This window comes from Mustela putorius, unplaced genomic scaffold, assembly GCF_011764305.1.
Source record: "Mustela putorius furo isolate JIRA1106 unplaced genomic scaffold, ASM1176430v1.1 tig00000242_pilon_pilon_pilon, whole genome shotgun sequence".
Classification (NCBI taxonomy): Eukaryota; Metazoa; Chordata; class Mammalia; order Carnivora; family Mustelidae; genus Mustela; species Mustela putorius.
This window is the reverse complement of record NW_025421325.1, coordinates 10647136-10662534: the sequence shown is the minus strand read 5'-3', so window position 1 is coordinate 10662534 and position 15399 is coordinate 10647136. Positions and strand designations below refer to the sequence as shown.

Below are 15399 nucleotides of genomic sequence, written 5' to 3'. Positions count from 1 at the left end.
ATTTTATTTATTTGAGATAGAGCTTGAGAGAGAGAGAGAGAGAGCATGGTGGGGGGTAGGGACAGAGGGAGAAGCAGAAGCAGACTCCTCACTGAGCAGGGAGCCCGATGCGGGACTCCATCCCAGGACCCCGGTAGACGCTTCACCAACTGAGCTCCCCAGACATCCCAATCTTAAAAGTTCTTATCACAAGAAAAAAATGTATAACTGTGTGGTATTGGATATTAATTAGATGTATTATCGGGGTCATCTAACTATATATACAAATTGAATCATGTTGTACATATAATACAATATTTTATGTCAGTTATATTTCAGTAAAAACAAATACCCCCTTTTTTTTTTTTTAAGATTTTATTTATTTATTTGCAAGAGAGAGAGAGAGTGAGAGCGAGCACAGGCAGACAGAGAGTGGCAGGCAGAGTCAGAGGGAGAAGCAGGCTCCCCGCGGAGCAAGGAGCCCGATGTGGGACTCGATCCCAGGACGCTGGGATCATGACCTGAGCCGAAGGCAGCTGCTTAACCAACTGAGCCACCCAGGCGTCCCCAAATACCCCTTTCTTGATCTGCTTTACCTCTCTTCCCCCCTCCCTTCCATTTCTTGATTTTTGAGCCAATGATCTGAAATTCCACTCTCTCTGTCCCTTCTAGCCACTCACTCTTTAACCTCCTTGTATAACTGGAGAAGGACTCCCTGCTGGCCAGCTTAGTGGTGGGTGTGCAGGCCCCCCTCCTCCCCGTCTTGCACTTCCTCAGTCCCTCGTTAACTCTTGATACCACTGGCTACCCAGGCCTTGCCTGTTTCTTCTCATTTGGCTTTCTCATGACATTGAACCTTCTGGCCCTCCCTCCTCTTCCTCCTCCTGTGCGTTGTTTAGCCCCCCCGCTGGCATCGTCACTGAACCCCAGTGGTGCTCTTTCCCCCACAGGACGTTCTGTTGGCTTTCTGAAGTAGTCAGGCACCGTTGGCCATGTGCTGGAGGTCCCCATGCCCCTCTGGAGAATATTGCTACCTTCATCTCTAATGCCTCCTGCCATTCCCAGATCCCTGCTAGATATCTGCCCCTTGCACCTCCCTTCCTCTGTCACTCCCACCGTCATTGTCCCCTTCAAACCAGCGTTGTCTTCTCTGCTCCTGTCTGTCAGTGGGACTGACCATACTGCTGCATAACCCAGGCATGAAACACTGGTTTTGCCTTCTTCCTTCTGATCTGTGGCCGGTCTGCAGCTAGATCCTGTCAAGTGGACGTATTCCATAGGAGCGCTCACATAGTAAGAGTAATGGAGGTAATGGCTAACAGTGATGGAGCGCCTGCTGTACCTGCCACCGGCACTCAACCCTTTGCAGGTGTTACCTCACTGAGTCTCATAATGGCCTTTGGAGATAGTGCTGTTAACTTCATTTTGCAGATGAGGAACTGAGGCCCCAAACCTTCTGTTAGCAGGTATCTTGCTCTTGCTGTCTATTGGAAGCAGCAATTCTGAAGCCTGCCTGCCGGCTCTACTTCCTTACTTGTAATTCTGCTACCCCCCCCCCCCCCCCGCCTCATTATTACTTCTTGGCCAAATAGCATTTCCCTCCTAATTTGCTTTTCTCTCCATTTGAATCCATCCTCCAAACATGTCAGGTATATTTCCCCAAATTTGACTCTGTTCGTATCTCTTCCCTTACTTACAGTAATCTTACTTACAGTGACGGATTTAGTAGCCCACGGCAGAGACAGATTCTTCAAATTAGCTTTTACAAGCCAGAGTTTTGCCTCGGACTTTCTATAAGCTTAAGGTGCTCTCTCAATAGGCTGTGCATTTTCTTATAGCGTTTGTCAAATCTGGAGTGTGTCCCTAACTCCTCATTTCTGCCTTGCTTCAAATTCTTCCCTGCTCTTCAAGACCCAACTCAGATGCTGTCCTTTATGTGAAACCCTCCCTCAGCTTCTACTGCCAGCTCTCTGTGAGCCTCCAAGCAGTCTGTACTCACTGAATTCTCATCAGCTGCATCTCTGACACCCCTGAAAATTCCAGTGGAGGTCTCAATAATAAGCATTTTATTGATTTGGTATTTTCTGTCAAGAACACAATAAAAGGAATTTGGGCGTGTTGCTAATAAGAGCCATGGATAATTCATTCCAAAATCTTAGGGGAAAGTGAATGCGTTAGTTCCCTCTTATTGCTGAATAGCTTCAGTCAGTCAGTCAGTCAGTCAATAAGTAAGTAAATTCACTCACTCACTCACTCACTCACTCACTTACAATTCTAGAGAATGGAAGTCTTTAGCCAAGGTGTAGGTTGGTGGGGCCGACCTCTAAAGGCTCCAGGGAAGGCTCTTTCCTTACCTCTTCTGGCTTGTGGTGGTTCCCAGCCATCCTTGGCATTTCTTGCTTTATACATACATCATTCCAATCTCTGCCTGCATTGTCACATGATAGTCTCCCCTGTGTCCATCTTCATATGGCCATCTTCCCTTTGTTTTGTTTTTTTTTTTTGTTTTGTTTTTGTTTTATTTTTATTTATTTTAATTTAATTTGATTTAATTTATTTTCCCTTTGTGTCTTTGTTTTCTTATAAGGGCACCGAACATACTAGATTAAAGGACCACCCTGCTCCAGTATGATCTCAACTGACGGCTTCTGCAATGACCTTATTTCCAAATAAGGGCATTATGCTGAGCATGTCATTTTATTCTGATGTTTTGATATCTGGGGACTTATTGATCCTAGGGAGAATGCCCTTTCTGGGGCTAACCAATTCCTTGAGGTAGTAAACTGAGCATGCTTTCCGTAGGCCAACCAGTCCAGAGCCCATTTTCTCTTCCTGACTCTTTTGGGCTCTTACAACTTCAAGTCCATATTCTCCTGTCCTAGTTCACCTCAGGGACAGGGACCAGATATCTCGGCACAGCCCCTCCGCCCTAAAACCTGCTACAGTAATTCAGACCAACCCGTCCTGAGTCTGCTCACTCTGCCTCGCCTCTTCCTTCACATGGAAAACACAGTAAAGCCTCTTGCCTACATTTTCCCCTTCTTCCCTCTGCCTCTGGGCTGACGCCGGCTTACCACGCCTCCTGTTTCTAGGGGGTATAACTATATTATAGTTCCTTCAACTGCATCACTTCCCTGTCTGCGTGTCTTACCGTACCTGATTGAAATAAATCCCAGGTATGGTTTCAAAGCAGTTTGTTCTGAGACATTAGGGGGTTATAACCTCAGTGTATCTTTTGGGGGGATAAACCCTCATCCCTAAGAGGGAAGAACCTATTTGCCCCTGTTTTATTTGCATTCCATGGTGGGGCAGAGACCCAGTGACTTGACTCCTTCAAGTGATGAGCCGATTTGAAGTGCAGAATGCAAGAAGGAGAAGCTGTAGTAGCCCTCTGTTCTTAAATATCACCCTAGGGAAAGGCACTCATTGCATTCACACTGAAATGATCTCCTAGGGCAGGCACAGAAGACCAAGAAGAAGCCAAAAGATAGATTCCCCCCACCTTTTTGGCGAAAGGTATAGAAATACGTTTACATTCTCTGTTGAAAGATGTTGAACAGATGAGCTGTTGTCATGGTTGGTTTTTATGAATGTATTTGATTCTGTGTAATCTATTCTTTTCTTCTTCTTCTTTTTTTTAAAGAAAGTGGAAGCCCAGAATCTCGTGTTAATGCTATCCATTTCTTGGTACACAAGTTGCCAGAGAAGAATAAAGAAATGTTGGATATTTTGGTGAAACACTTAACAAAGTAAGCCCCTTTGTCTTCCTAACTTTCTTTGTTTCACTCTGGGTGCCATGTGGGGTTCTTGGACCGTGACGGTTGGAAGTGGGGCTGTCTACACAATACCAGGGACCACGCCTGGAAAGGCAGGCTGGACAGTTGACTCACTGTGTATGTTTTGGACAAGAACATTGAAATATGATGCTTTTGTGAAGTTGTATAATTATTTGCTTAACATCACTGCCAGCAACTTGGGGTTTGATTGGAAGTAAAAGAAGAGAATTTTATACACTTCCCTGTACACAGATTCTGGAAATGTGATTATAAGTCTGTTAGCGAATTTAGCCTGGTTTCACACCTACCTAAGTTTGAGCATGGCCTTTAAATTAGTTTAATCCAGTAATAGGTAGTTATTTCTTAGGATCCATTTTAGTCTTTTTATTCCCTCTTTAAAAAGTGAGCAAAATCTGATCATTTAGTGGAGAAATTAGCCCTTTCTTCATATACAAATGACTCTTAGATCACTGTAGTTATAGAGATTTGGAGGTAATAGGAAGCTGAGGAATGCTGTTTTAGAATGTTTTTAATTTTCTTTTATTATCCTGTTTATTTCATTATGTTTTTATTTTATATAAAAAGAAACTGAAGGCCAGAGGATATTATGACCTGCCAAGTCCAAGTGTCCTACAACTAGTGAAACCATATTTGTTCATTTAGTCAACACATATTTATCGAATGCCTTTTTTAGGTGCTAGTGGATACATAATTGAACAAGATAGACAAATTCCCTACTTTCATGGAGTCCCTTCTTTATAAGAGGGAGAAGATCATAAACAGAGTACAAATAAAAAGACAAAATAATTTCAGGTGATAAGTGATTTAAAAAATAGAACGAGGAGATAGAGAATATATATTGGGTGTGGGACTATAAAGAGTGTTATTATGGAAGGTATCTTGAGGATTAGGCTTTGAATTGAGACCTGAATTAAGCATCAGTGCTTCTGAGAACAGTTGTCTGGATTGCTCACTGCACAATGTATTGGGCCAAAGGGGTAAATGCAGGAGCTCTGACCAAGTTCTCTGTGCTTGTGAAGCTAATTCTTACAAAGGTGCCATATAATCTGGTCATTAGTGGAAGCCAAAGATATAATAGTCTGGGGGAAAAGGGATATTCTAAGAAAAAAGGAATGGTAACAGAAGGTCTTCAGAGGGACACAAGCCTAGCATAAACATGGAATTATTTAGAAAGCCATTGTGGTTAGAGCAAAGCATCGAGAAGAGAGGAATAGCAGGATGGTAGGCAGGGGCCTCATCCCCTAGAGTCACATCAGATCTTGTTATTTCAGAAGCAGAAATTAAGGACATTTGAGTGTCTTGATTTTTAAGGAAACACACAGCTGTGGAAGATTGTACGTTCCCCAGCTGTTGTCTCTCTGTTAACAGACTTTCAACCCCATCCCTTCCCTACCAGTGTTTCGAATCACTCCAAGCAGAACCTCATGACTGTGGCAAATCTAGGAGTGGTGTTTGGACCAACTTTGATGAGGCCGCAGGAAGAAACTGTTGCCGCCATCATGGATTTGAAGTTTCAGAACATCGTGGTGGAAATCTTAATTGAAAACCATGAAAAGGTAAACTCTATTTGTGTTTTTCCTTAAGGGAATTCCTGGTTTTGGCTTTATCACCATCTGAAACTAGCCTTTAAGAGCGCCCCCCCCATTAGTGATTTTATTATTATTGTGATGAGGAGTTTGGTTTTGAGAAGTTCCCACTGAGCTTCTGTCTTCTGGTGGATTTCCATAAATTCTGATATCTCACTGGTTTAAGGAAGAAGCATTCCACCGAAATGCAAATGACAATCTGCAGTATAATATTGGACTGTTTGGATTCTTTGCAGCCTTCAATCCTATCCTTGGATTTCTCAAATTCTATTTCTCTAACTCAGGGAAAATATTTTTGGCAGTCTGTGTCACATTAAACACAACATATAACTCCCCCTTATCTCCCAAATTGTGCTGACAATTTCAGGGGATTCACATGCCTCCCTGAATCTGGGAACCCTAGGTTAAGAATCTCTGGTTTAAAATGAAAAATCTTAGTGACACATCTTACTTGTTTCTCTATAATCAGGGAACTGCAGGAGTTTTCAAAGTAGGATATATTCTTTGAAGAACTTTTATGTAGTTTTTTCTTATTATCATCATAGATCCAGACCTCGGTAATAATTTTCTTCAATTCTTTTAAGATAGGTAATTTGAAAATTGTTAAAATGCTTGGTTACTCATTTGTTTATTACAGGTTGTTATAGTTTGTTTTCAGCTGATATGCTGAGCATGTACGAGGTGCGAGGTTATGAAGCCGAACATTGCAGCCCTGATGGAGAGTAGCTCACAGTCTAGGAGGTGGAGCCCCATTTTGGGACTTGTATCCCTTAGCCCTTATCTCTGTCTAACCTGTAATATAGTTTATTTATTGTCACAGACATCTGTTTTTCCCTGCCAGATCTTTGAGGCAGAGATTGTTTTTTACACTTAGAATACTACCTGGTACATAGTAGGTGTTTAGTTCATATTTATTGGATGAACTAATGAACTTGGGAAATTTTAAGGGGGTCAGAGGTGTGGGAAAGAGAGAAACAGAGGTGTAGTCTCTATGAGCAAAGCATAGCAAGAACCTCATTGCATTTACTATTTGCTAGAGCAATTGTATCTTGTGTGAATATTGGTTCCCACTGAAGAGTTAAATGTGAAAGCTGGTCAGAGATTTTCTTGCCCAGCATAGTAAAAGTAGCTTGTTTATGGAAGTAAAAATTTGGGTCTTTTTTTGGATTGTTTTGTTTGTTTGTTTGTTTGTTTTTAGGTAGCGTGTGGTGTTCTGAGCTATCCAGATAGCTTTAAGATGGCTTCTAATCATTTTAGAAAAAGAAATAATTAAGAACACCTGGGTGGCACAATTGGTTAAGTGTACAGCCTTTGGTTTAAGCTCAGGTTATGACCTCCGTGTTGTGGGATCGAGTCCCAGCATGGAGGCTGCTTGAGATTCTCTCTCTCTGCTTCTCCCCTCGCTTGTTCTCTCTCTTTCTCAAATAAATAAAAAAAAAAATACATATTTAGTAAGAAAAAGAAATACTTTAACCCACAAGCTTTGAAATAGTGTTTAGTGGTACAACTGTCCTTAGATTAAGTCCCAATTAGGCAACTTTTATACAGTTTATTTGTGAAAATACTGGCTCTGGGTCTTGCTCTCAGATAAAAGGATCTCCATTGAATGTTGTAGCTTCCTATTTTCTTATTTGAAACTGAGAAGATAAGTTCCTGATTTTTCTGCTTGGGAATTCGGTAGTGCTACTTTCACCGTGTTAACAAATCTTACAGGAATTTCCAAGTGGCACTGGCGAGCCAATTACAAGAACAATGGCAATGAAACTGGACCCGCTGTCAGAGATTGAGCTCTGTAGAGCCGAGGAGAGGGCTCTCCCTTTTCCCCTCTGCCTTTCTGTGGCTGTGCTAGAGAATGCTATGAATGCATGGCCAACGTGAGTCGACACACTGACTTTCCTATCAGGAAGGGGGCATGTGGGGGATCGAGTTTCAGATTCTCCACTCAGTGTCTGGGTTTAGGTTCGGAAGGACAGGGTTGCTTGGGATGGGGAGCTGTTAGCTTGGATTGGTTCATATTTCTGAGCACTTAATTTCTCCATTTCCTCCTCTTTTCTCTCCTATTTCATCCTTGTCCACTTTTACTCCCAGCTCTTTGTTCTTGCTCAGCTGGACGTCACTTCAGAGTCTAGGCTCTGCTATGAGGAAGGATATTTCCGCTGACGAGGGTGGTTTGTGCAGGAAAACTGCCCGTGGACGCATGGACCCATAGGAGCCCGAGGTTTCCTTGGCAACTGATCCATGTTTACCACCCAGAGATCTTGTGTTTGACTTGAGTGTGGTGAGGGAGGGATAGGATTCCTCTTAGTAAGTGTTCGAGAACAAAATGAGAGAGAGAGGAAGGTGGATAGAAGGTCCAAAGGAGGAGGCCCCTGGGGGAGGAAAGTGTTCCATAGATAGGGAGGCAGACAAGGGCGATGAGAGAGGGAACGAAGAGTCCTAGGTTCTCTGAAGGGACACAGAGGGGAAAGTGGCAGTAGAAGGAAGGTTTTTTCTTTTCCTCAGCTACTTATTTTTTCATCTTAGGATCGTGCAAAAATATTGACTCTGACCAGGAACGTCACCAAAGCCAAAGAAGAAATTTTCAGCATGTAATTAAAGCAAGAAAGCTCTAGATTAATTTTAGAGTTAGAAAAAGACCCAAGTTAATCTGCCTCAGAGATCATGTTTTATCCTAGCCTCTTTGCTGTTTTCATAAAACCCATATGTACTCTATAGGAAACTTAATCCACATGTTTTGGCCTCATTCCCACACAATACATTAAGATGTTGTTTTAAAAGAAGCGTTTACGGGCCAAAAATATTATCAAGGTCTTTCTTCCCGTGCGCACCAGAAAATTGCATTTCCCAGGTGGAAAAGGGTACTGTGAAGTTCCCACAGATTTTCCAGTTGGGATTGCGCCTTATAATTTATGAGCTTTATGTAAATATTTTTTCTTAAAGATTTTACTTATTTATTTGAGAGAGAAAGACAGCCTGAGCTTGTGAGGGTGGGGATGGGGGTGGGGGAGAGGGCGGTACCCCAGGGAGAGGGAGAAGCAGGCTCCCCACTGAGCAGGGAGCCTAATGTGGGGCTCAATCCCAGGACCCTGGGATCATGACCTGAGCCACTCAGGTGCCCCATAAGTTTTGTTCTTGACAAAGTATACTTCTTATGGATCAGTGCAGTGTGTTTGTGGTGAGCCCCTGCTTGGAGTCAGATGTGATGTGAGATTTGGGGAAGAGTCCGGCAGGGGAAAGATCTCTCCACCAGTCACTGCAGGATGCCATGGAGACTAGCGCTCTTGGAGCGATGCAGAGACTTTAGAGGAGAACTTATGTCCAACTGTGAGGAATCTGGAATGTTTCCTGACTAGGTGGTTTGAATAGGTTTTGGAATGGAGTTTGAACAGGTGGTAGGGATGTTTTAAGAGGACATTTCAGTATGGGGAAGTCGTGTAGATCAGAGAAGTACAGAGGGTAGGCATGTGTTCTGGGAATGCAGCTTCTGTGGGAATAGCGGTGAGGGGCATGAGAGATAGTTGTAAAGAGATTCGGGCCAGGTGTAGGGAGGTTGGGAATAACACCCTAGGACTTTTGGATTTCGTTTTATGGGTATCAAGGCCTCTCATGGTTTTTAGGTAAACTGCTTCAGGAAGTTTAATGTGGTAGCTGGTTAGCAAATAGGAAGTGGGAGAATCCCAGCCGGGTGAGAGGTCAGATGGCTGAGGACTTCGTAGTGAGAATGGGAGTTCAAGGGTAGCGGGCCTCACGTCCTGAGGCCCAGGGGACACAGTCCAGGGGCTGGATCGGTGGGCTGTCTCAGAAGAATGTGTTAGGAGTGACAGTAGGTCACAAATGAGGACCCAGAGCTGGAGGAACATAGGGATCCTTAATAAAAAGAAGGAAAAAAAAAATAGGTTCGGGGCAAGAGTTCAGTGTTTAATGTGCTGAATTTTAGCTGTCTGGATGTCTAACAAATAGTTGGAGATGTGGGGCTCAGATTTGTGAGAGGATTTAGTGGCAAGAAGTGTACGATAAAAGACACGAGATGAGCATGGGAGAGCGTGCTCACTGCGCTCTAGGCTTGGTCTCACTCCATGGTGGGGACTTACCTCCTGTAACCTAAGCGTGTACTTGTGTCTACATAAAACAGATAAAGTTACTTAAATCAGATATGCTAGGTACTTAAAACAGATAGATAAAGTAAAAAAATATATAAAGGTCCTATTGCATGCATATGTAATAGTATTCCTTTATATGTGCAGAATTCTTATGACATATATTGTCCCTTCACATCGCGGGAGAAGACTGAAGGGCGAGAGATTAGCTTGTTTATGGGCACCCCGCCGGTGAGTGGCAAGGCTTGGGTTTGAACTCAGGGTTGTTTGACCCCCAAATCTTTGCTTTACCTCCCTAGGAGAAGGTTAAGAGCAATATCCTTGAGAAACACCAAGATTTTTCTCTTAGCGAGAACCCAGGAGCCAGAAGAAACCCAGGCGAGTTTCAGAGTTAGGGTTGTCAGGGGGCCTTGTCAGTGATGCTGGAGCTGTCACTACGGGAGAGCTCAAGTATTTACTCCAAGAGTAAAATGTCTGTTGAGAGCAAGAGCTGACGTTGACGTCAGTGAATGAGTGTTTGGGAATAGGTGATCACAGGTACGGATTTACGTTGTATTTTTCCCGCACGACAGAATGTAACAGAGGAAAAAGCAGACCAGACAGGGAAGGGAAAGAGTAGGGTAGGACTGGCAGCTCCTGATGTGTACACAGTTTGCCAATCAATCTCAGTTCTAGTTTTCTGTTAGCTAATTTCTGGGGTTGGGGGTTCTTCAGAAGAACTTAGGGATGGAAAGAACCCTCCTGGGAGTTCATCGAGTTTGTCGAAACGGAGCCCGTTCTGCTGTTTTATATCTTTGTAGTGTCATAAAAGAAATTTGTGTTTATAATGTAACTCTCTTCTGGTCTCTTCCCAAGTCCCTGAGGGCCCTTGAAGATTATGAAGACCTTTGGGAATCACCAAAGAAATCATTAATACCAGTGTGGTTTTCTTTTATTAGCTGTCATATTTTGTGATAGGATTTAAATTGGCAGTTCATATAAAGTAAGATATATAATGTTATTCTCAATCAAATCACTTTACATGATATATATAATTTTAATCCAGATTGTAGGCATGCCTTGTTTTATTGTCCTTCGCTCGATTGCCCTTCGTAGATACTGTGTTCTTTACGAAGCAGAGGTTTGTGGCAACCACGCGTGGAGCAAGTCTGTCGGTGCCATTTTGCTTTGTGTCTCTGTCACATCTCATGTGTCGGGCTTTGCAATATTTTTGGCTTTTTCGTGACTCTGTTTGTGATGGTGGTCTGTGGTCAGTGATTACAGCTTGCCGATAGCTCAGGTAGTGGCTAACATTTTTTAGCAATAAAGTATTTTTTAATGTATGTCCATTATTTTTTAGACATCATGCAGCTGTACTCTTGATAGCCTACACCACAGGGTAAACATAGCTCTTCTATGCCTTGGGAAACCAGAAAATTCACTGGACTCGCTTTATTACAATACTTGCTTTGTTGTGGTGGTTTGGAACCAAACCTGCAATATCTTTGAGGTATGCCTGTATATTTACCTTGTTAAGGATTATAATTGGATTTTCAGTGGGATTGGCCAGATGTGGTGCTCTGGTTGCCTTCAGCTTTGTGTGGTGCTGCGGTTCACCTTGATGTTCCCGGATTCTCTGGTGGTCAGTAGGGCATGAAGTTGTTTCTGAGCATTAGCCTTTACATACTGTAGTTTCTGCGGACCCCGGGGTGCCAAGAGATAATCACATTTTTATTTACATAAAACTTTTCCTCGGTAAAGATTCTGAAAACTTCGTCGAAATAAACAGTGTTGTCTTTGAAATGGGTGTGCTGGCACGCTGTGCCTCATTTTTCCTGGTGAGAAAATGGAGGTGATTTGTGATGCTCACGTGTTGTGGAAAAGGCTGATGTTCCATTCCTGTTCTGAGGTTTCTTCAGTAACCATCTCTGTAACATGTGTTGCAAATTCCTTGAAGAGGTGGTGTCCCTCCAGCACAGAAAAGTAGAGATGAGAAGGGCATAATATACGTTTCTTTTCAGGTGTGCAACACAATCAGACTATTAAATTACATGCACACGTGATGAGTATCAAATGGTACGTGGCATTCCTCTGTTGACCTTGGGTTCCAGTTTCAGACCTATACCCCTGTCTTTGCCAAGATCTAGAAGAATGTGTCCCTGCCCCCAGGCTCTGCGGTGGCACGGATTCCCTCATCGGTCCCAGCCTGCAGTCCGGCAGCAGCCACAAGTGGATTGGGTTCCATCTGGGGCAGCCTGCTCTTCCGTTCCTGTGGCAGCAGAGACCACGCACATCCTAACCCTCTTCTGTGGGCTGGTCTCTGTCATTCTTGACTGTAAAGGAGGCCTGAGGGGGTATGCAAACTGTTTTCCTGGAGACGCAAGGAACCCTTAAGTCTTATAGTGTGCCTGTCATTCAGTGGGAATAAGAAATCTCTCTTTCTCGGGGCGCCTGGGTGGCTCAGTGGGATAAGCCGCTGCCTTCGGCTCAGGTCATGATCTCAGGGTCCTGGGATCGAGTCCCACATCGGGCTCTCTGCTCAGCGGGGAGCCTGCTTCCTCCTCTCTCTCTCTGCCTGCCTCTCTGCCTACTTGTGATTTCTCTCTGTCAAATAAATAAATAAAATCTTTAAAAAAAAAAAAAAAAAAAAAGAAATCTCTCTTTCTCTCTCTCTCTTCTCTCTCTTTTTTTTTTTTTTTTTGAATTCAGCCTAAAATGCTTCTTGATTTAGCTTTGCTGGCACTGGGTTGCTAGGCAGCACCAGTTTTCATGTGAGAGAAAAATAAATATCTGAAACAACAGCAACAATGGTAAAACTCCGAAGTTTCCAAAAGCTTTATGTTTGCCTGAGTAGTGACGATTTAGTGTAGAAGTCAAAACCCCACGGCAAGAATAGTAGAAAATTGCAGAAGGGTGGCTTTTTCCTTCTTCCAGGTTTCTTGAATGTTGGCATCTTTGGCGTAGCCGCGGAGACTTACTTTACTGTTAGATTTTCTCCCCCCTCAACAGGGCCTTGCATTCTCTGGAGTGTTTAAAAAGGAGCTTTAAAACCACAGACAACTTTCTGTCTGCCTTTCTCCTTCCTCAAAGACAAGTCAGAAAATAATGACGACATTGTCTTCCCAGTTCTGCCGTCTTCATTTAGCTCTGCTGTATAGGAAGTCCCTTCTTGGTGCTGTCGTGTGGCTCTGGAGGGGGCAGGTAGCGTTTTTCCCAGGGTACTAGGGTGGTTTGATAAGAGAAAATTTGAAAGGCAAGATTCTTTCATTCTACGTTAGTGTTGGGTATAGATGGAGAACTGGGGCTGTCTCCAGAAAATCCAAGAGCTGCTATACAAAAGGGTGGGGGTAGATTGATTCTCTGTTATCTGTGAATGCATAGTCAGTACCAGTGAGCAGAACTTGCTAGGAGGTGAGTGTTTGATTCGATACAAGGAAGAACTTCATAATATTCTTCATAATGAGAATGTGTTCATGTTGGAGATGAGGATTGAGGACCTGGAAAAAGCAAGCAGGCCTAGGAGGTCTGCCCCACTTAGAAATTCTCTGCCAAGGTCTCCGGAGACGCAGAGCTGCGAAGACAGGTCTCAGAGCAGAGCCCTGGACTTTGGAACTTGGCGCTCAGTTGTGTGTGTAGAACTAAGGAGGATGAGGAACAGGATCCTTTTGTTCATCTCTCTTTTATGAGCAGCATCAAGAGTTCTTGGAAGGGAAAAATAAGAATCCAGGAGTGAGGGGATGCGAGCACTGGGAAGATGTGTAGGTGAGCAGTGGAGAAGGTACCAGGGGATGCCTTTCCTTAAGGGACAGGAGAGTGTGGGGGCCTTTATGGGCTTGACTCTTTGCATGGATGTGCTCATTTTTATTTTCTCTTATACAATAAAACCTTCCAGCTTTCAGCACTATCTCTTCCACATCTCTCATTATAAAGTTGAGAACAATAATAATTATAATAGCCAGTCCTGACAGAGGGATGATTATGCGCTGGGCACCAGACTTAGCTCCTTCTATGACATTTTATTGAAATACTCTGTAGCCAGGACCACATAATGTAGCGCAGTGAGCTCTAAATGAAATTCCTTGGGTTGGCATCTCTGTTGCACCAAGTCATGTGACTTCTGTGTGATCTGGCCACCCTGTTGACACTCACGGTCAGTTTCATTCTCCGCAAAATAGAAATAACGTAAGTACCTCTTCAACAGAGCGGTTGCAGAGATGAGATAAGCTGATCTACCAGAGAGAATCCTTTCACTGCTGTTGCACAAATGAGGAAGGTGAGGCTCAGGGAGGCTCCAATAACTTGCTCACAGTCACAGTCCTAGAAAGTGGCCAAGCTGGGATTTGAACCCAGTCTGTCTCCAAAGCCTGTCCCTTAACCTTACACTGTCACTGTCAGATAAATGTCTCTGCAGCCTCTCAGTATGTGTTATAACATACATTCATCATTATAATAGCAGCGTATTTCCACAGTCCTAAAAATCCCATGTTCTGTCTGTTCATCTCTTTTGTTGTCTGCCCTACCCCGCCGCCCCCCATTTCCCAGGCCCACCACTCACTGGTCTTTTTACTCTCTGTAGTTTTGCTTTTTCCAGAATGCCGGGTAGTTGGAGTCCTATGGTAGGTAGACTTTCAGACTGGCTTCTTTCACTGGCTACCATGCACTTAAAGTTCCTCCGTGTCTTTTCATCGTTTGATAGCTTATTTCTTTTTAGCGCTGACCTGTTTGTATTTTGAGAGAACCAAGGGGTTTATGTGGTCACTGTGCCCAGCAGGCAATGGCAGGAAGGGCCGCTCCTCTCAACTGGCCATCTTCTCTCCCCTCTTGCCGCATCGTCTATATCACGCAGGCTGCTTCCGAGATGCCCTGTCTTTGGGGCTGACAGGTTGTGTCAGGCCTCCCAGCTCAATTTTGCCAGAAATTCCAGTGAAGAAGCTGCACTCCTCATCTCTCTCCTTGTGTTCCTCGCCATTAGGATAATTAACATATAATGATGCCAAGCCTGGTATTTATTCAGTGCTCATACTGTTAAGTATTTTACATTATGATCTCATCTAATGCCTCACTCAACAGGTCCGTGAAGTAGATATCATTTTCCTTATTCTACAAATGAGGAAACTGGGCCTTAGGGTAAGAATTTGCCCCAGGTCACACAGCTGGTAAATGGCAGTGGTGAGATTTAAACCCAGGACTGTCTGGCTCTGGAGGTGGGACCATTAAACTCTAGACTGTAATTGGCTTTACATGGAAGGTTCTGTATGTGTGGTCCCCAGCTCATAGACTGGGCAGCCACCTTCTGATTCTTAGAAACAGCAGACCTAGAGCATACGCAGACTGAACGAAATCACTAAAAACAGAATGTTTCAGTGTCTCAAATAAATTTTCAGAAATCCAAAAATACACCAAATAGTGTAAGTGGGGAGATACCCACGTGAGGTATCACTTCAATAGTATGTAAAGAACTAATTTTTCTAGGCTGTAAAACTACTAGGAATAGGTGACCTATTTTTAGCAAAAACTTTAAAATCAACAATAGAAGCTTATATTAATGGAGTATGTATTCTCTTGAAGCCTACCTAATAATAATATGGCCACTTGCATCAGACTAGGGTGCTTGCAGAAGAAAGTTTTTTTGTTGTTGTTTTGTTTTTATTTTTTCTTTTCCTGGAAAGATGGCCTGCTACTATGTAGATAAGCAGGGCTGGGAGAAGGGTATTTTTCTGAACTCTGAACTCCGTCTCTTCCCCTTTAACCTTTCTCTTGTCCCCCTCATCGGTGCTGCCCCACAGTCACTTAGTCCAAATATGTCCTGGCAGACAGCCCCGTGCCTCTGAGAACTGCTTACTGTAGACCGCATCCCTAGGTGCGTAAGACATGGTGCCGCATAATCTTGATCTGCTGGTGAGAGCTGGCTAGACCCTCAAGAGGAGTCTCACAGGAGGCTGGGCAGAGTTAGGTTCTCTC

The 15399-nt window shown here is 43.6% G+C and overlaps 1 protein-coding gene across 1 annotated transcript in view; it reads left to right on the top strand.

The window, feature by feature from the left end:
• Nucleotides 1-15399, top strand: part of ARHGAP10 (Rho GTPase activating protein 10) — a 317977-nt gene that overhangs the window by 209075 nt on the left and 93503 nt on the right. Inside the window, exons 17-18 of the mRNA XM_045078333.1 lie at nucleotides 3623-3728; nucleotides 5173-5332. Coding sequence (XP_044934268.1) covers nucleotides 3623-3728; nucleotides 5173-5332 — 266 coding nt within the window. The remainder of the gene's footprint in view (nucleotides 1-3622; nucleotides 3729-5172; nucleotides 5333-15399) is intronic.